We start from the raw sequence: 21,022 nt of genomic DNA, 5'->3' as shown, positions 1-21,022 counted from the left end.
AATTGCAGTACCCATTTTATACAATTTTTATCTGGCAGATAATTCGAATTTTTTAAATTAGTGGCAATTTCCTTTCTAAGCGTTTGCATTTTTTTGTTCACGCAAGATGTCAACGTTTCCGCCGCGCGTAGATACCGCTGAGTATGACTAGATCGTTCCCGCCGGTGCCAGCGCAACGCCGGCCGACGGCGACACGGTCGGGCGCTATCCGATCAGGGGTCGGCGAGCGAAAACGGAAGGGCGATCATGAAGGGGTCCACGACGTTGGTGCTGCGGTCGGCGGTGGGCGCGGCCGGCGGCAGCCGCGTCGAAGGCGACGAGGTGTCCGCCACGACGGTCACGTCGGAGTCGCGCGGCGTGTGCTCGTCGTCGAGCGTCACGTGCACGTGCACGGTGCTGTCGCGCCACGCCTGCCACGACAGCTGATGCTCCTGTATCTTCAGCAGCATCCAAGTGGTCAGCAGCCCGTTGAGCGCTCCTGCGGGCGACGCACAGTGTGTCAATCGATGTCAAAGTCGCGATAAAGTGCACGCGCGACGCGGCGATCTCGCCTCTCACCGATGATGCCGATGAGCAGCGAGGAGAAGAGGTTGGCGGCCAGCGCGGCGCCGCCGCCCCTGCGCGCGCCCGCCTGCAGCACGACGTCGCAGGCGTGCAGCGCGCGCGCCGTGCCCAGCACCGACGCCGCGCCCAGCGCCAGCCCGCGCCACGCGTCCGCCGCCAGCGCGCGCCCGCGCCCCGACATCGCCCACGCGCACACCGACATCAGCCACGACCACCTGCTTGCGCTAACAGCCTTCTAGCATCCCCGTGCCGAACGCCGGCGACGTTCTGGACACGAGTCGCCCGCGTCGTTCTTTCCCCCGAAAAAATCTCGCGGGAACGTATTCACAGAACGCTTATGAAACCGAGTTACGACGTACTCGCAAGAGGCCGGTGCGAGGACGCGAAGAAGGTACGTTTCTGCCTACCACGGTGGGATATGCCTGACAAGCCCCGACGAAAATAGGCGTTTCACTAATAAAGAACAAGATAATTTGTGATAAAAGAAGTAAAATGAAAATTCATGACAAATGCGTAGCTCGACATAATCGCAAGTCAAGAAAAATATTTAAAGTGCTGACAAAAATTCAAATCTCAAACTGTTCGTGAATATTCCCGATCGATCTCTCTGTATTCCCTGAAAGAGAACCACCAATAGAACGCATCCGTCAAAAAAAGTCTTATATCTTTCTTTTTTATTTTTGAAACTTTCCGATTTTACTAGAACATGAACAACTAAACTAACACTCGCCTACCCGTATCTATAGGTACTGACATTGCGAAATTTATGAAGGCGTTTACAAAGTTCAAAGGCTCTATGAGGTGGGGAAAATCCATCGGCTACTGTTGAACAGCTTGAAAGGTACTTGTTGTGAGGTGAAATAAATTGTCGTGTCTGTTTTAATGAAGCTCTAAACCGTGACGTAGGCACTAAAGGAAATAATATAAACGTATTTCAAACGCGAGAATACAGCGCAATCGACTAAAGTATTGCTACGATTGCTGCTTGGGTACATGAATTGTAAATGTAAATTGTCCATCCGAATACAATTACCTATTTAAACTAACAATTTATTTCTGTTATTGACAAAGAAGTCTGTATTTTATTCACGGCTTTAAATATGAAAATATATTTGCATTTCAAGTAATTCCAAACACTTAAAAAATTTTGTAAGAAATTTAGAATAAAACTTTATTTACAATGAGTAATGATCGACCGAATTTTTGGAAAAAATTGACACATTACAACTTCCTTGTACAGGATGTAACCAACCAACTCAGTTTTCAACTACAAGCTATATGGCATCATGTTTTGCTGCTTAGCTATACCTATTTAATAACACTTCATTAAAATAATACATACATATTTGCCACTGACTCTACACAATAAGTTAAATAGCCATAACAAATCACGACTTCAAAACTTAAGTGCAACCAAAATAGGACTGAATTATAATTTTTAATGCATATTAATTTGTTAATTGGATTTTTTCTTATTTACAAGATTAAAATAACTAAATGTAATACATTCATGATATTTGTGGCAAAAACTAAAGTCTCATTTAGCTAAATTTTAATTAGGTACTGTATGATTATTATTATATAAATTTTCCTAAGTACTTATTACTCAGAGTACAATTTGACATACTATTTGAATCACGTGTTCCTTTCGGCGGTTTAGGACCACAATGAGAAATGACTACATCCTAAAATAACCACTTCTACACTAAAGTAACACTTACATAAAAATCACATGCCATATCGTCCTAACTTCATTGCGGATAGTATTTATATAGGTATACTCGTAGTTACATTGTAATAATAATTTAAGAAGAGAGCAAGAAACATGAGTTTACATATGTGTTGGTACTACGTGTGGTGGCCTGTTTTTCTCTTTCAGTTTTAACTTAGATGAGTTTTTTAATAATTTATTTTAATCTCGCTGATAACTCTGTCAAGCCAATACGTCGCTTTCTTACACACCTGTATGCAATGTAGCTGACGATATCTAAAGTAACGGCAAAGAGGAAAGGAATAAACTGGCAAGTACTTGTGACTTCTAGTGACGACATAATGGTGACGGCATAGCTCGCAGTAGGATGTGGCGGCTTGCAGTAGCCAGCGCTCAAGGCAAGAGCGATGAACAGCAGCTATGGTGCCGCGGCAGGAACAAGGGCGCACCAGCCGCTCCGCTGATTCGCCGCCGAAGCATATTCGGCAGATGTTGTCCGTTCCAGGGCTGACCGCGCCCCCGCCGCCCGTGCCCGTGTAACTCGGCACCTCCTTCGGGGCTACTGATGAGCCCTGCGGCACATACCACAATCACTCTCAACGGCTCCCATTACATGACCTTTTATATAAAGTTGATCTGATACGTATGGAAACTAGTAATTTGAATCAGCAAATGTCAGCCTACCTGCTTGCTGAGCAGCAGGGCGCAAACGGAGCCGAGGATCGACATGGACCGTGGTGCAGGGTGCAGCATAGACGACGCAGGCGACGAGAACGTCAGCGAATCTGCCTGCACATGCGCGCAGCCTTCAGCCTCGTACAAGCTCGCTGACGCATAAGAATAACAGTTTGAAAAGGTGAATACTTCGTTACATTTCCTAGGAGAAATTTAGCCCTGCAGTCTATACTCATCTTCATTACGATCATGCTATTATACATTCATCTGCCGGGCAAGGGTCTTCTCTGAAGGCGAAGGTGTGGACCACAGTGCGTCACGCCGGCCCAATAAGGGGGTTATGGAACCTTCTTCGCCATGCAGGTCTCATAACGACGTTTTCCTTCACTATTACCGAGCGATATAGCTATTAAACGTTTCCAAATAAACGTAATTTAGGAGTTCAAGTCATACGTATGTAATTTTGTAAGTAGTTAAACCCACAAAGATTCAAATTGTGGACTTCGCACTGGAGAAGCTCGCGTTCTCCAACTGGGCGACCACCGCACTACCATGTTACGATATTCGGAATTTCAGTTTATCGCCTACTACCTACCTAGGTAGATAGTTGTGCTAAACTACATACAAAAGCTATAATTCCAGTCAAGACTCATGCCCAATAGTTTAATACAGGGTATTTTCACGGGAATATGAACCATGGACCAATAAGTCACAGGACGGCTAATCGTGATACAAGACAGCGCGGTCGGGTATTTAGTACCTATATTGTGACACTAGATGTCGCGACGAGTACCAGATACCTATTTTTTACTTTTATAACTAATTTGCTTTACATTGACAAGCTGCAATTTATCAAACTTACCTACTCTAATTTCTAGCGTTCAAACAAATTTAGATGGCGTTTATTGTACAGATTTTTATGGATAGTGCCGGGTATTTATTAATTTTATTTAGGATTGGCGCCATCTACCCATATTAGCAAGCGATAATTTGTAAATTAGTTTGTAACACACAATGCCACCTGTGATATTAGTGTGAGGCCAGACGAGCTTAATTTTATGACTTGCATTTTTTATTGCGCTCGACCGAAATTCGGTTGGAGCGCCAGACGAACGTATTTTATTCAGCCATCAGTCCAGAGGCAAGACTAATAAAAAATTTCAAAAACTTATCACTATATGATTTTTGTGATAAATTCCATAAACATGGACGTTGTTCAACATCGGTGGTAAATTTTTCCGTATTGAACATTTTCGGGTGACACTTTCCGAATTTCAATGGCACTTTTAGAATGATTTTTGTAAAACCCTTTTTCTTTTGGTTTTAAGGTCTTAAACGTACAAATAAGTTCAAGCAATGTCAATAATTATAAAAAAAATATTTAAGTTAAATACAACAAAAAACGATATTTTAGGTCACACGAATGAGATTGCAGTAACACGAATGATTTTCTCATAAACATAAATGAGAAAGACGCAGTAATGAGAAATTATTATTACAACACACGTTTTATCGTTCACAAAAGAACATTTAACAGGTAACAAATATTTTAATATAACTTCTTGAATCAAAATCCTTCTCAAGACCATCTATCTATCTATATGAAATTAATTAATAAATCTAAATAAGTATTTCGTTAATGTCATATAAACTTTGTTGTACATGAATATATCATCATCACCACCATAAACATTATCATCATGATCACCATTATCATCAGTATTATTACCATTCACATCATCATCACAATAATTGTCATCATCGCTACAATCACCTTTTTTTTTTATTTTAAAGTTCCCTTTGTCTAATTGACGTGCAATAAAGTTTATAAGACTATTACTTAATACTTATTGAGACTGCTTTACGTGAATGAGAACGATTTACTTACTAGCGCTGAAAAAAAAATGCATGAAAAAATTGAAATGTAAAACGGAAACGCACAGGTTACTTCACTGTGTACACTCCAATCCGACTGGAGTCCCTTCTCACGTGTGCGAAAGGTGAAGGTGATGCGGTATGAACTTTTATTATTGGAAGGCTTTTAATTGAATTGACACTAATGATAAGAAAAATTGAAACACATTTTGTGTCCCCAAGAAAACATGTTTGTTTATAATAAATTGGAAAGTTACGGTATGTATTCGACGTGTAAGTTCTGCAGAACTTCTTAAGAGTTTATCCTTGATGAGAAATATTGCGATTTCCACGAGTGTTGAATTTTTTTCTTCTTTTATTAAAATTAGGGCGACGTGGAACCGGCTCCCATGAATGAGACATGGCCCACTTTTTTAATTTTTATGTATTACTGTGACGTAGTGTCTTTTTATGTGTAACACAGACTAAGCAAGCAAGCAATCATATTAAATAAATAAAACTTAGCATTCATATAATAACATGAAAGTTATTGAAAGGGACACATTTTTGGAGGTTATCTCAAAACGACCCTTTCGCAAGAGACGTCTATATTCATGCGCATCCTATACCAAAGTGACCCCTTCCCTCACCCCTACCTCCACCCACGCCAGCCCGACACACGATGCGACCGAAAGTCAGTCGCAAAGAGCATTGCTTGTCAGTCGTCATTACGCCCGTGAGTCGGCAGGTAACTCATTTTGCGTCGTCGTGTGAAACAAAGCGTGCTTTTATATGAAACCGAATGCAGCGCAAAGTGCGCAACTCACAAAATTACGCTCGTCTGGCCTCACACTTAGTGGAGTCGAAGCTGCAGAGCCTTGAACACCGCCGTAAAATTGCCTGCTTGTCGGTATTTTACAGGAGAGTATTATCACGGAGAGTGTGCGATAGATTTCTGAATGTTATAACTTGGACCTTTTCAAGGCGAGAGTGAATAGGCATTATTTAGGTGTGCATGCTCCATCGTCGACTTCATCGTCACTTTACATCAGATAAGATGGTGGTCAAGTGCGCTCTTACATTTTGTAAAAAAAATTTAGTTCATGACAATATTTGAATAATATTAAAACACGCACACACTCATAGCCCCCGTACCAGGGAAACTCTGTATCGCGGGTGCCACGGACGCACATAGACAACCACAAATTACACCACACATATTATACAAATATTTCTCCCGGCCCGGGAATTGAACCCGGAACCTCTGCGTGGCAGGCCAGCACAGTAACCGTTCGACCACGGAGGCAGTTGAATTACCAGGAAACGGAATCTGACTTCGAAATATTGAAGAGTAATTAATTGATATCTAAGGCCATTTACTTAATATAAATGATATTAACTACTTCCAGTTTATTGATCAGCGCCATCTGGATATAAGACGGAATTTAGACCTTTTTCACATTACGATCTGTAGTATGGAGCTTAGTAGTCCTCTCAAAGTATGGGTCCATGATAGGAACTAAACACAAGATCTATGGAGCTTCAAAATAAAATAAGACTTATAACACCCACCCGGCGACGATTGTCCAGGCACGGGCCGCCAGCTGATCTCCGTTTGTTGCGCGATGGAACGCAGCTCACGCTCGCGCAGTGGCAGATTTGTGCTTTGCCCTTGCGCGCCTTGTACCTGTCCCCCAGTCTGGTACGTCACGGTATACATAATTAGATACACAACAACCTCACTTTGAAAGAGCGCCGTATGTTACAAAGCGGGATCGGAATTAGCGGGAGCGGTCCAGTATAGCTACCTCGGTTAGCTTAGTTCGGGGTGTACCAAAGTATGAATAGACACCTCGGCTACGTGAACTAAGCTAAGTTAGCTTAGCTTCGTTCGCGGTGTGGCCTGCGCTTAATAGCAAACGTCTTAGGCCTTATGGCCCATTTAGATGGACAGAGTTTATCGCAAGCTTCGTGACGAAAAATCGTACGCGATTATCGTAAGCAATAATCGCCATAAGATTATCGTATCATAATGTTTACATTCAGGCAAGAACTAAAATCTCGCCTACGATTAAGTCATACGAGAACTTAATCGCCTCCCCGACTGTTTAAACAGAGAAATACTTATGTGATAAGGAGATTCTTGCTTACAAGTTTTCGACTTGTCTAAACACGATCTCGTATGACATTTTTTCAAGTTCATACGATTATCGTACAAATCGGTTCTAACCGTTTTGAGTGCGAGAATTGCCATTCGAGTTCATTGATTACTTCGGTATTGACTATGGATATATCAAAATGACGCAAAAATCATCCAAATTTGGAACTGCTGATAATATTAAGTTCATTGCACTGTATAGAAATATACATTTTTTTGTATTTTTTTTTAATTTTATAACATTTATAATTATTAATACAAAGATCGAACATTTTGGCCGTGTTATGGTGAATCTACCTTTAGCATGTTCGCAATGAGTGGCGAATTAATTGATTAGCTAATCCGAAGGTAACTACACTCTCACGTCAAAAATTATGGATCCACGGCATGTTGGCTAACACCACTTTAATTGGCATTTTCCGCTAAGCTTTTAGCTAAAAAAAGAGTTGTGACTTAAAAACGGCATACTTAACTTTATATTATTAAAAACAAAGTGTTTGTAAATGTGTTGAGGTAAAACTAAAAAGATTAGGTTAGGAAATATCCAATTTAAACTTTAAGACAATAACGTAAAATATAGTGTAAATAATGTATATCAATACTCAGGCGAAATAGGCAACGATCTAAGGGCTCATTCAGAGTACAAGCGCGTGCGCGGCGACGAGTGCGGGCAGGCTGGTGTCTTCCTTTACACAGCGCCGAAGCGGCTACGAGCGAGTAGATTCACACTCCACACGTCAAAATCGTAAACAGACGCTAGATAAAGCACTGTGAAATGTACGGGCGGACCGAGCCAATAGATTTAGCCGCGCCCGCGTCCGCCGGTGCGCGCTGCCACACTGTGAACGCAACGAGCGTCTACGTACATTTGATTTACACGCACCCGCACCTGTCGTCACTCTGAATAAAGGCCCATTTAGATTGAGAGAGTTTCTCGTCTCGAAGATACGATTATCGAAAGAATATAAAAAACTTTCCTCATCTAAACAATCGCGATTATCGCCCTTCCACGTGAGCGATAATCGCCTCGCCTTTGAATATTGAACGTCTCCGTGTAAACAGAACTTGAAAGCAAAAATCGTATTTCGAGTTTTTGTGCCAGCCGTTTCTACCATGAGTGCAGTGCGCGAGGGTGTTTTGATTGTCACTGCTTTTCTAAGACAAGAATTGAGGAAACGAAAAGGAACAAAAAATTTGAGTTAAGAAATGTTATAAATTAAATTTTTATTGAATTGATATTCAATTATTTTTTGTGAAATTACTCCACTAGTTTGTCATAATTATTAATACAAAGATCGAACACTCAGAAAAAACACTCAGAAAAAATTCCTTCGTTCCGGTCGGATTCGAACCGACGTCTTCTTGCATACCGTGCCAGACGCTATACCAACTAAGCCACGGACTTTTTCAACGACTTTTTAGTCTTTTTAGACTTTTTTTTTGAAAGACCAAGTACAAAGACACGACGCAAGCACATAGAAGAATTTGTGAGGTCCGTTGGTTCGTTCCGTGGCTTAGTTGGTATAGCGTCTGGCACGGTAACATGCTAAAGGTAGATTCACCATAACACGGCCAAAATGTTCACTAACGAATGTTACGGTATTTTTAATCAACTTACAGACATTTGAATGGACGAACAGCTAGACACGGACATGCTAACTGTGGCTCTACTCTCGGTTTCTCCACAGCCCCAGAACATCAACAGCGTCTGATCCTCACCCACATCGCATTCCTGCAACAAATAAATATCAAATACAAAACGCAATTCTCGTAAACTTTGATTTGAAAAAGAGATAGTAAGCTTATGTACTTCTATGATATTAGCGAGACTACAAGTTCTATGAAACTTGAAGTTAGCCCCGACTAGCGCTTGCAAAATGCCTGGCTTATACAAAGCGGGAGCAAGCAACGCCTGTCTCAAGTTTTGAATTGCATCGCTCCTGAAAGCCCTTGAATCGTTATGATCTACTAAACAATTCAGCGCCACAAATTTGCGCATTTTTCATTGTTATTTAAGAGACATTTTGTCATTTTTTTGCTATTTTAAATTGTTTAAGAAATCGGAAAAGACATGATTTTGTTGTGACACAATTTTGATAATAATAGCATTTTTTTATTGACAATAATAGTTTTTCAAAATTCAAACGAAAAAAATAACCAAAATTGGAATCTCAAGTAGATATTTTGAACGCAATATCTGACGAGATAAATACGGAACTTCTTTGTTGAACGCGAATCAACATGGCTCTGCATGGATGACAGATGTCAATGTCACGATCTGACAACCTTCTAATTCGAAAAGTCTTCTTTTACACATGTGAAGTCGTATTTTTATTGTGAAATACTTTGAAATTGCACGTAAAAGTTGATCAAGCAAAGCAATCATGGCAGTCCGCGTCCAGTTCGAAAATAATAATGAAGTGGGGGTGTTTAGCAAATTGACAAATGCTTATTGCCTGGTCGCCATCGGGGGCTCAGAGAACTTCTACAGCGTGTTCGAAGCGGAGCTATCGGACACCGTGCCCGTGGTGCACGTGAGCATCGCCGGCTGCCGCATCATTGGCCGCATGACGGTTGCTAATAAAAACGGACTTCTAGTGCCCGCCTCTACAACAGACACAGAGCTACAACACATACGCAACAGTCTGCCCGACAATGTGAAGGTGCAGCGGGTGGAGGAGCGCCTCAGCGCGCTTGGCAACGTGATCGCATGCAACGACTATGTCGCTCTTGTGCACCCTGACCTCGATCGCGACACAGAGGAGATATTAGCAGACACGCTGAATGTGGAGGTGTTCCGGCAAACAATCGCTGGAAACGTCCTTGTTGGCTCGTACGCCGCGCTCAGCAATCGCGGAGGGCTCGTGCACCCTAAAACCACAATACAGGATCAAGACGAGCTCTCCTCACTACTACAGGTGCCACTTGTGGCAGGCACCGTGAACAGGGGTAGTGACGTGGTTGCTGCCGGTATGGTAGTTAATGATTGGTGCGCATTCTGTGGCATGGACACTACATCAACAGAGATCTCAGTTATTGAGAGTGTATTCAAACTGAATGATGCTAAACCAACAGCTATCACGTCAACCATGCGAGCATCACTTATTGACAGCATGTCATAACACGGGCTCGTATTATACCTAACCTAATGTGATATGGTTTATGTTAAGCTGTTGTTTACATGAAGGTAAAAATAATAAGTTTTTAAAATTCTGTTTCACATATTGCATAATATGAACCCAATGATTCGCCTGTCTGTAATCAGTAAGAAAATAAATAATCAAATTGTCTTATTGTTTAATTAGCCAATAAAATTTCTAATAAATGTGCATTCAGTTGTTTCTGATCTAAAACCTGGTATTTATTTTAGAAACAGCTGTAAGGAAACCACAAAAGTAAGTAATCCAAACAAATTCCATGCTTATAATATAATTTATTTATAAACATTTGTTATAATTAACACAAACAGTTCATCCTATCTACATTGCCACATGTGTTCCTCTGGAAGTCACCATTACTTAATCAACCCCATCACATCATCAACAATAAATAAGAACATTATCACAACCAAATAAAGCTAATCATTATGCAAAAACATTAAAATTAAACCTTAACAAAATTGATGATATCCTTCAACCAATTCAGTGATTTCACAATGTAGTTAAGGCTACTGCAACAGGTTTTGTAAACAGACATATTAGCAAGGAAGTATACTGTTTACATAATTTAATACAATTTTAATTATATATACCTTTATTTACTACAAATGATAACTTTCAAATACATAATAATTCTATTATGGCATATTCTACCTTACGCCCTAGTAATAGATCATTCTAATAGGAAGTTGTAAAAATGTAGCTATTGTATTACACAATGAGAATTCATAATCATTGTATTAAAATAACAACTAATATAGCTTCAACGATTTTAAACCAGTTGCAGTGTCCTTTTTACAAAAAGATTACACGCTGTATGATAACAAATACAAATATGGCAACTATTATAAACAATTTTGATATTATTATACTGTCCATAAACCATTTAACAGAAATTAAATGTCATACTTGAAAGCAATATTGTTAATTCATTCATGACATACAGATAAATAAACAAACACTTTTCCAAAGTCAATGTTATGATTTTGTTATGCAAACAATTTTGCTGAACATAGTTACATATGTAACCTACCATTCTGTGAAGCAATTTACAGACAGCATACTTATTATTGTTCCATTTTGGAACCAACCCTCTGTCCACTCAAATTCATGATAAAGATTTTATTCTGTGTATGACTACATTCTAGGTTACATTATAACTCAATATAAAGTCGAATACTGGTGGCAACGGTCTAAATATCCTTTCTGAAAACAATCTGATTGAATAATATCTAAGCATTCTCGATAACATGTTAAACAAGCTGCATACATTATAGGTCATGAATTACTGGAAAAAAGGTCCATGGATGTTTCCACCAAATTCGACTTTACATAACTGGAGAAAAGTATAACACCAAAATACATCTGTGAAGTGAATAGTATAAGCGTTTAAATGCAAGATAAGTACTGCACAATCTAAGACTAAAACGAAGAAGTATTTACTAGCGAAACCTAGAATAAAATAGATTGAAATTTAGCGCAAATGCTCCGTTACAAAGTCGCTGGAATACATAGACTTGAAAGTATATACAATTGTTAAGGACAAATTCGGTTTTATTTGTGCAATATTTCTAACGAAACATGTAAGTATCACACAATTAGATCAGTTCAGTTAGACATGGCCACAATAAATGTTGAAATTTTACATTGAATTGTTTTATATAACTGCAAAACAAAGTAGACATAAACATCCTCGAAGTTTGACCAACGTGGCTAAGCTATAGCTTCCCGAGTTAACATTATTGGTGTTCCTTCAAATGAAGGAACATATTCATTCAAGACATTCTAATGCTCTGGCCACTCGGTGGCGGTAGCGGGAGCGTTCCGAGCGTACATTTTGGTAATTTTCGAGTTTTTATGCACATAGCTACATTGAAACCGGGTGGCGGGGCGGCGCGGGCCGGGGCACAACGCTATGGAAAACCTGACGCGAACCGAAGCGATTATTATAAGAGTATGTATTCGATTCAGTTCTATGCAACCGTCCACACAGAGCGGCAGTGGCGGGACGCGGGACGCGGTCCGGGAGCGGGCCTTTACCGGAATTGCACGCTGCATTTTTTACAACTCTTATGTGTGTTTTTATTAAGTTTCAATATGAATTTGGCCGAAATTTCCTTAGTGTTTCTTTCGTAACACTAATAAGTGCTGAAATTTTTCTAGATCACTATCTGACACACTCGCCGCGGACTACGCGTGGTACTGCTGTGTAGAATGCCCCAGTACTCATCCGCTTCCCGCAGGTCCGTCTCCAGACCGCTTTTCACGCCGTACTGCGTCCGTGTGGCCTGCTCTTTAACCCGGAACGTGAAATGACACTTATCACATTACTTTGTATTTAAAAGGAAAGTACCTGTTTGTTAAATCGATTTCAACATTTATTGACAGTTTTTAATTTTGAGACTTGCCACCAGAAGTTAAGGTTCGGCTGAAGAAATGTTAGCACAGAGAAACAGGTGTACTAAAAGATAGACATATAAATGCAGTTCAAAATGTACATAAAAATGCCTCGAAAACTAGTAGACGAGTGAAAAATTCGGAAAAACCACAGAATATTTACAATGTGATATCGAAAAATGCCTAAGACATTCAGATTTCAGATAGATGTTATTTTGATTACTTTTAATTATTATTGTATAGCTCTTGTAAATTTGTAAGTACTCGTAAGTACAGCACTCGTTTTTTACATATTAATACAAGGTTTTCATGGAAATGGCTAACGACAGCGTGCACGTTTTACAATTTCGTGATTTGTAGTACACGGTTAGAAACACTAATTTCGATGTGATAACGCCGGTCGAGAAAGAGCAGAGCAGTTTCCACAAAATTTGAAGAATTGGGAATATATTGTGTCGCTTCAGAATTTATTACAACGGGAGTTACCCACAACGACACACAAAGTGAGCTACGAAGGCGTCGACATTAGACTAGCTAATGATTGATCGTGGGCACTGTCCACAAAAACGTCAACGCACAGCGCGTAAACGACGCTCAGTGGACGCCCGAAGACATCCACACAGTAGGTAGAACGGTGCATTGCCGCGGCCCCCGCCGGGGGCCCTAGAAGTGCTGCGGCGTGGACTGGTGCGAGTGGTGCGCGGTGAGGGTGCGGTCGGCCGCGGCGCGCTCGTAGAACAACATGTACGCGGCGCAGCGGAGCACTTCCTGGAGAGACACTTCGTGGACTAGCGTGTCCGACGTGTACCACCACCTGAACAACCAACCTTGAGTGAAAACGGTTCGGTTCGGATTTAATAACCACTACACATACAACGCGAAAGTGACACGGCGCGCCGCTCACCTCCGGGCCTCGAAGCCGTTGCCGCGCCGGTACGTGGCGAAGTGGCCGCTGCGCGGGCCGCCCACGTGCACCACCACGGCCGTGAGGCGGAACAGCGCGCGCTCCGGGTCGGGCGTGGCGCCCGCGTTCAGCGCCGCGAGGCTGCGCAGGCGCCGGTCGCCGATCAGCGCCGCCAGCTCCGACTGCGGCGACACGGTTTCGTCAGTCGGACGCACTCGCGACGGCGTCCGAGGTGCAAAAGTAAAATGTGGTGTTCCCCTTCAGTTTATCTGTGACTCAGCGAAGACGACGGTCAAGAACGAGGACACCAACAAGAACGGCTAGTTTGTTTTTGTTCCTCGTGTTGATGTTGTCCGTCACTACTTATATATTCTTCTTAACATAAATGTACTGTGAAGCTAGTATGAGAATGTTAATTCCTTTAAACTTATCTCTCAAAGACACTCTGGGGCCCAAATTGCCCTAATCGCACGTTTTTGCAGAACAAAGATTCTATTAACACCGACGGCATTATCCCAAACGTCGTATGTCACTAAACTGTGAAAATAGCTGAAGTAAACCAATGTGGAAGTGTCTACGTCCTAAAGGTTTCGTATTTTTTAAATCGTACTTAATTATGCGTGGACTCCATTGCAATTTAGCATCTTAAGTTATATAATAAAACTGTATCTACGAAGTCCAAATTTTCGTTTCTATCTATGACCGTTTCGTTTATGACTGTCTGTCTAATATTGGATAATGTAAAATTTTACACAATTAATTTATTACTCTATAGGTTGTTAACTGCAAAGCAATCTACTAGCTTACATATAGCACTGTTCACATTGTCATAGAAACATTGACGCTTTTTGACTTTAAAAAATAAAAGTATCATCAGCAAACGATATTGTCTCACATTCTGTACCCTCCACGAGGCTAGATAAATCATTATTATAAACTAAAAATAAAAATTAATCAAATGCCTTGGAGAGGTCATATAAAACACCAACAGCATCGTTTGTCTGTTCCTATGCATCAAATATATGTTTAACAAACTCAACACCAGCAACGGTTGTAGAACGACCCCAAGTGAAACCAAATTGTTTAGGAGACATTACTGTAAAAATGTGTACAAATTGGCTTCAAATATTTTGAAATATTTTACAGGGTTCCTAGACTAGAAATAGGTCTGACGTTGGTGGGTTCTGAATTACTATCAGATTTAAAAAGTGAAATAAACGCGCTTTAAATCATAAGGTTAGCAAACGCATCAGCACACATGCTAAGTAAGGCGCAATACAATAAATTATAGAATTAATTATATTACTTAGACGGAAAGACCATCAAGATTAGTAGTATCTTATATTTCTATCCATTCAAAGGCAACGTCGTTTGGAAACACATGACGGAACTATAAATTATAGTAAGACCACCAAAGTCTACCTTTTCCTTTACTAAGGATTCAGTGATGGTGGGAATAAATTTGACACGCTTGAGGTTGAAAGGGAAAACCAACCAGCCGCGACCGGTGGCCAAACTCCTTACCGACAATTGGTAGTAAATTTGTTACTTGATTAATTAGTAATTTAGTTAATTGAGTAGGTAGTTAGGTCACTTTGCTGGGTGTGAGCGTGAGGGTGTACGGCTAGGTGTTGCCTCAGTGGTTCGTCTTGAATAACTCTAAGTTTTAATAATCCACAAGAGAATTTTGAATGCTTTTTGTATTTTAAGTGGCACGTATTCCATCGCCATCACCGTGCAACCGTACTGTTCAGCACCGCACCTTGTTGGAGGCCTGCGAGGCGAAGGGCGCCAGGGAGAGCGTCTCGGGGAAGGCCACGTGCTCGGCGCGCTTGCTGAGGGCGCCGCCCGCCCACTCCACGCGCCCCACGTGCAGGCACAGGCACTGCGGGAGCTGCAAGCCACGGCAGTTTTACGCCTTTGGGACAAAGCATGTGGGAGACCAACGGCTCGACGAGCTGCTTTTTGCAGCAACCTTTTCATATTTAAAAAAATCCTTTATATTTGGTCTTTTTGACGTTTTGTTTTTGTTCTTTAATTGTCATTGTGTAATCCTGGACAAAATATGTACCGTACGATCCCAAAGGATTTTCATTTTCTTCCCTTTTCTCCCTCTATTTAATACTCTTTAGACAAGCGTCGCCAACAGGTATTTTTACATTTGGCAATAGGAGACGACATGCCTCCGTGAAGGGGAGCCCGCTACATTTCACCTCAACCTGAATCGTACCTTGCCGAAACTGACGGTCCGTATATGCTGGGTGTAAGCTCCGGGGCCGTCCCTGGGCTGCGGCGCAGCGCCCTCAGTGGGCGGCGACTCTGCGCAGCACTTGCTGCAGCGCACGCCCTTCACCATCTCCGGCGCCGTGAACGCGCGCAGCAACCCTACCCCGCATCAACATATCGACCAACGGTCAATACAATACAACTCTCAATATGTGAAAAACTAACATGTATGTAAGAACATTACCTGCCAAGCTGTACGAACCCGTAAGGCCGACGCCCGCGTTCGCCATTGACAGCGAGACGCTGTCAAATTTGTCGTACCGCACTGGGCTCTAAAACAAGGATCAATTTTGTTACATGCATTTGTGTCCGTTTTGCTGTGGCATTAACAACTGGTAGGAAATTTGTATTAGTCGACGTTAAAGTTACCTTGGTGGAGCAGACGGTGCACTGCAGTCGCGAGGCTAGCGTGCCTCGGAAGGGCGTGACGGGCGCGACGCGCGCCGCCGCCGCCGGCACCCAACGCCTCCCCACTGAGCTCAAATGGCAGAACGACCGCGACACGCCCTTCGTAAGACGAGGCGGCTCCGCCGGCTCTGCTCGGGGCCGCAATGCCTCAATTTAGATGAGCCACTCCAATTAATAGTTGTGTAAATTGTCATTACATTAGGCTATTAGTAAAAGAGAAAAAGACCTGGGTCGACCAAGTCAGGCTCATCGGCGGGCGCAGCGGAGGCAGGGCGGAGCGCCAGACTAGACGGCGTTGGCGGCGTGGAATCGGACCGTAGCGGGTGGGGCACAGCAGGCGGCGACGCGGGCGAAGCCAGAGCAGACCACGCGCGGCCACCACCTAGGCCCAGCGCGTCTGACAGGCAGCCAGGCTACACCCAATATTGTATATACCTTCCTTGTATATATACTTTATACTATATGTCACTATTTAAATTATAACAAAAAATCTGTATATAACAATAATAATATTGTAGTAAGTGAAGGCTACAATTTTTTCTGGAAAACTGCTCTAATATTTAGGAAACGAAACAATTTTTTTGGATCTAAATCACATATATTTTTTCTTCAAACAAACCAATGTTTTGGGCCCTATACAGGTCCCATGATCACAGCTTTCTGCCACCAAGCAGTAATGTCAGCATTACTGTGTTCCAGTTTTGAAGGGTAAGGGTTCTGGTGAAATTACGGGCACTTGGGACTTGTCAACTTATGTCTCAGGGTGAAAGCAAGCAGGCAAAGCTTTACTGTTATATTTATTTTGACTACTGTGATATCTGTAATTTTTTTTGCAACAGTTTCACTTACCTTCCGTGCCATTGCAGTGGTTTCTTCTTCGATGCAAGAAAGCAACACATGCATGAGTTCATGTGCATCCTGCTGATCAGCCGGCACCACCCATCCCGCGGCGCGCAATGCTTGCAGCACACCCAGTGGACACACTGGCGTGCCACGTGCAGATTCATGTGTTCCATTTACCACTATACAATATGTTATTCAATAAATTTGTATTTATGTAACTGAATAAAATAACAGAATTGGTAGAACTGGCACAACTTAACTGCTTTAAATAGAAAATAAACAAATTGATTGGTGAATTTATCACCATGAATAATGAACAGAAAATTACACCAACCTTCGATCACAGTATACAGCGTAGTAATCATACTATTATTGCTGTCTGCCTTTGCAAATCGCTTCAGCCAGTCGATAAAAATGGGGCAAGCAGCGAGCGCTTGAAGCAAAGTGTTGAGGAAGCAGGTGCGGCCAAGGTTTTGCAGACCGGCGATTTGTCCACGGCGCTTGCGTACGCGTGGCGCGCCTCCGGGACCCCACAGCACGAACGCACCGACCACCACAGCTGCTGTCAGCCCTGCTGCCACCAGGATCCTGTCCCCACCATCCATTGTTACTAAAACACCGACCCTCGGCGACTTTTTCAATCAACACCCTCACCCGTCTCACATACTAACAAAATACACTTTTCAGTAATAAGGCGTACATTAGTCGTGTAGCTAATACACGGCATTCGTTAAATTTTACCGAAAAATTACGAGAGAAATCTATTTCTATCCACTTTGACGTCTGCGGTTTGACGTTAATGACATAACTATTTTTTTCGCGTTAATTTATTACTCGTCAATAAAGTATTCAGCCTATTTATTAGCGATCATCTAAGAAAAAAAAAAATTAGGCCTCAATATTAAGAATATATTTTCTTCTCTAATATAATTTTCAGGTTTATCAGATACATTGTATCAGAACACCATCATGTTAGGCACAAAGAAATTAGACTCGGAAAACGTACCTTCTGAACATAAATTATATTACACGCAGGTAATGTGGCTGTACGGTTTCAAACTTGTTGCTTGATTTATGTCAAAGTAAATTAAAAAATAAAATATTTCAATTGTTGTTTTCCGACGTGTTGACTTTATTGTGTATTTTAATTTATTTGAAAATATTTATACCGCGGGACTAACACGTTTATCTTAGCATCAGTCATCGGTTGGGCCCGCGTTGAGTGCCTCAACATTAGTAAACAAACAAAATGGGTCGTAATTAAAACACTAACAATTGTTATGCACTTCAATTTCAATGTTTCGTAATTAATAAGTAGCGGTGTAACGGGAATTAAACCACAATGAATTCTTCAAATACAATCTGCGTGTCGCAGGAGGGCCCGGCGAACGCGCTGGCCCTCAACAAGGACTGTACACAAGTCGTCATCGCCGGTCGAAACGGTAAATAAGTAGTACCTTTTGCCTACCTTCATATTTAATTCGAAACCGTCGTAAGGTGAAATTAATCTGCAATATTTTTTCAGTTTTCAAAGTGTTCTCAATCGGCGAGAACGAATTCACGGAAGTGTGCAACTTGCGAGTAGGCAAAAACCTAAATCTTAACTTCTCTTCGATCGACGTCGCATGGAGCAGTATCGAGGAGAACACGCTGGCCACGGCAGCCACCAACGGTGCCGTGGTCGTTTGGAACCTTGGCCGCTCCGGGCGCTCCAAGCAGGAACATGTCTTTTCTGACCATAAGAGGACCGTCAATAAGGTTTTATTATCTTTTTATAACACCAAGTGACGGGTCGAATGTGCTGTGCTTTGGCGATAAGCGACACGCCTATCCATAACAGTTGCAACGCCACTCAAAGCCTTAAATCGCAAAGGTCACTGGCCACTGCGCCTATCACCCTGATACATAAGTTGACAAGTCCTATGTGCCTGTTATTTCACCATGAACCTTACCCTCCCAAACCAGAATGCATGAATGCTCACACTACTGCTTGGCGGCAGAAATAGGTAAGGTGGCCGTACTTCCCTGGACAGTCTTTCGCAAGTACTTACTGCTACTAAAAACTGTGTTAACTAGCTTTAAACCTACAACACTTTTTCTAATAATATAATAAATTAATAATATAATAACTAATTACTTATTTAAACGGTTTTACTTGTTTAGCAGCACTCATATGTATATGGGAATTAAAAATAACTTATTATGTTATTAAGCTTGTATGATGTGTTAGGTGAGCTTCCACCTGACGGAGCCGGCTTTACTCATCTCTGGCTCTCAGGATGGTATGATGAAGTGCTTCGACCTGCGCATGAAGGAGGTTGCCAGGACTTTCATTAGGTATTGTGTTGTTACCTTCAATATAATAAAAATTGCTATTGATTTTGATGGCTTGCAAAATTGTATGCCAAGTAAAAACTTTTAGAATCTCTTGTAAATTTCACTCTCTTCCTCTACTTACAAATTAAAACCAAATTACTCAGCGTGTAGTATTTGATCCCAAGAGTGCCAAAAAACCTAGTTTCTTCATGGTATAATAGGAAAGATGGACCTACACTAAAATTAACTCAAATAACTTAATGTGTACATAGTCGACAGATGGTTGGTGGCTATCAAGAAAGCAGAATGTATTTGAACATCACTTGCAGAATTTTAATGGTTCACTGCAGATTGATAAACCGGGCATTGCATTATGGAAACTATACCTACATCGTTGCTACCAAAGCCCTATCTGTCGACATTTAACATTGTGTCTGGAGACACTATGAATGAAACTCAACTGTTTTTAATTGAATAATATAATTTTACAAATCATTTGATACTTTATTTTTATGATGTGGAATGGACACACATTCGAACCAACAGGATGCAGAAAATTCGGTAAATGAAGTGTTATGATATGACCATCGTATTTGTTAGAATTGTGTTTAACATAATTGAAGGGAGTATTCACTATTTGAACAGGTCCCAAATAAGGTGGACTTTTTTTCGCTGGACATCATACGACCCCGTACGGAAACGCGGCGACGGGCGTGGTTATAGCTGAATTTAAGTTAGATGCATACGAAGAGTAAATGGTTCTACAAGTACATAATTTGAAACATAACTGACCCGCGCAGCAATACGGAGTCGATCCGCGACGTGCAGTTCAGCCCGCACACAGCGCACACGTTCGCGGCGGTGTCGGAGAACGGCGCCGTACAGGTGTGGGACGTGCGGCGGCACGAGCGGCCGCTGGCGCAGTTCACCGCGCACTCGGGACCCGTCTTCGCGTGCGACTGGCACCCGCAGCAGCCCTGGCTCGCCACGGCCTCCCGGGACAAGACCATCAAGGTAAACAATACCTGTTTGCTTTTTTTTTATAGGCAGATTCGTGTTTGTCTACTATATCTTGCTGGAAGCTCATTTATTTCTTTGAGGTCAAATAGCGGGGTGAGAGTTTTTTGAACTCATTTTCGAAATTGTAGATAATTTAAATTTAAAATGTAGGGAATAAATCCGATTGAGTTTAGGTTAGCGAAGAGCTTCAATTTGCCACTCCTGCGAGATGACAATGGTTTTGTTCGGTTTTATGCGCTCTTAGCGTGATCATTTAAATGGAGCGATGGAGTTCAGTTCCGTCCGCAATTCTTCACAATGGCGAATAGTTTCACCAGATCCAAGGATTCACAGTTACCGACAATGTTCTGTGGATAATTTTCTTTTTTGATACCAAAAAAGTAAATTGAGCTTGTCGGCAGGCCCCGTTGATCCTTTGCGATTATCATAAACAATAAATTTTTCATCACAAGAAATGATACAATCTATAACGCCTTCACCTCTATGTCGATTCAATAAGAATGTGCAAGCCGCAACGCACTTTGCCCATTGTAATTCCAACAAAATGAAAGCAAATGACGCCCAAATTTTAAAATTAAAAGCCTCAAGGTATTATTTAATGAAACACCAACCCATAATGTGCATGCAGCACATAATATATTCTTATCCGGTGCTTTTGCGGTGATGTAACAAGTAGTTATCTTAAGCATCGCTATCACATTGTCAAAGAGTCCCGCGTGCAGAGGTCG

General features: G+C 41.7%; 4 protein-coding genes across 5 annotated transcripts; 2 read left to right on the top strand and 2 right to left on the bottom strand.

The window, feature by feature from the left end:
• Positions 1 to 82: 82 nt before the first annotated feature.
• Positions 83 to 8,976, bottom strand: LOC113225831. Of its 2 annotated transcripts, none has more exons than XM_026458281.1 (7): positions 8,773 to 8,976; positions 8,581 to 8,694; positions 6,377 to 6,503; positions 2,960 to 3,102; positions 2,594 to 2,847; positions 559 to 779; positions 83 to 478 (listed from the first exon to the last, which is right to left on the bottom strand). In XM_026458281.1, exons 1-7 carry the CDS (start codon positions 8,959 to 8,961, stop codon positions 213 to 215), a joined length of 1,314 nt encoding a protein of 437 aa, XP_026314066.1. In that variant the 5' UTR covers positions 8,962 to 8,976; the 3' UTR covers positions 83 to 212. The 2 variants fall into 2 exon arrangements, with proteins under 2 accessions (XP_026314066.1, XP_026314068.1); XM_026458283.1 differs by having other exon boundaries at positions 6,377 to 6,491.
• Positions 8,977 to 9,323: 347 nt separating this feature from the next.
• Positions 9,324 to 10,227, top strand: LOC113225824 (eukaryotic translation initiation factor 6). The gene has a single exon (XM_026458269.1). It carries the CDS (start codon positions 9,347 to 9,349, stop codon positions 10,082 to 10,084), a length of 738 nt encoding a protein of 245 aa, XP_026314054.1. The 5' UTR covers positions 9,324 to 9,346; the 3' UTR covers positions 10,085 to 10,227.
• A 1,169-nt stretch (positions 10,228 to 11,396) lies between these two features.
• On the bottom strand, positions 11,397 to 17,677 carry LOC113225794 (ubiquitin carboxyl-terminal hydrolase 30 homolog). Its single transcript, XM_026458202.1, has 9 exons — positions 17,293 to 17,677; positions 16,965 to 17,137; positions 16,342 to 16,528; positions 16,077 to 16,243; positions 15,892 to 15,979; positions 15,652 to 15,806; positions 15,184 to 15,315; positions 13,422 to 13,603; positions 11,397 to 13,331 (listed from the first exon to the last, which is right to left on the bottom strand). Exons 1-9 carry the CDS (start codon positions 17,561 to 17,563, stop codon positions 13,181 to 13,183), a joined length of 1,506 nt encoding a protein of 501 aa, XP_026313987.1. The 5' UTR covers positions 17,564 to 17,677; the 3' UTR covers positions 11,397 to 13,180.
• A 489-nt stretch (positions 17,678 to 18,166) lies between these two features.
• LOC113225811 (GATOR complex protein WDR24) lies at positions 18,167 to 20,402 on the top strand. Its single transcript, XM_026458250.1, has 4 exons — positions 18,167 to 18,400; positions 18,484 to 18,716; positions 19,189 to 19,295; positions 20,075 to 20,402. Exons 1-4 carry the CDS (start codon positions 18,301 to 18,303, stop codon positions 20,400 to 20,402), a joined length of 768 nt encoding a protein of 255 aa, XP_026314035.1. The 5' UTR covers positions 18,167 to 18,300.
• The last annotated feature ends 620 nt before the right edge of the window (positions 20,403 to 21,022 follow it).

Source organism: Hyposmocoma kahamanoa, unplaced genomic scaffold (assembly GCF_003589595.1).
Source record: "Hyposmocoma kahamanoa isolate Upper Pololo Valley unplaced genomic scaffold, ASM358959v1 175, whole genome shotgun sequence".
NCBI lineage: Eukaryota > Metazoa > Arthropoda > Insecta > Lepidoptera > Cosmopterigidae > Hyposmocoma > Hyposmocoma kahamanoa.
This window is presented reverse-complemented; position numbering and strand designations above follow the sequence as displayed.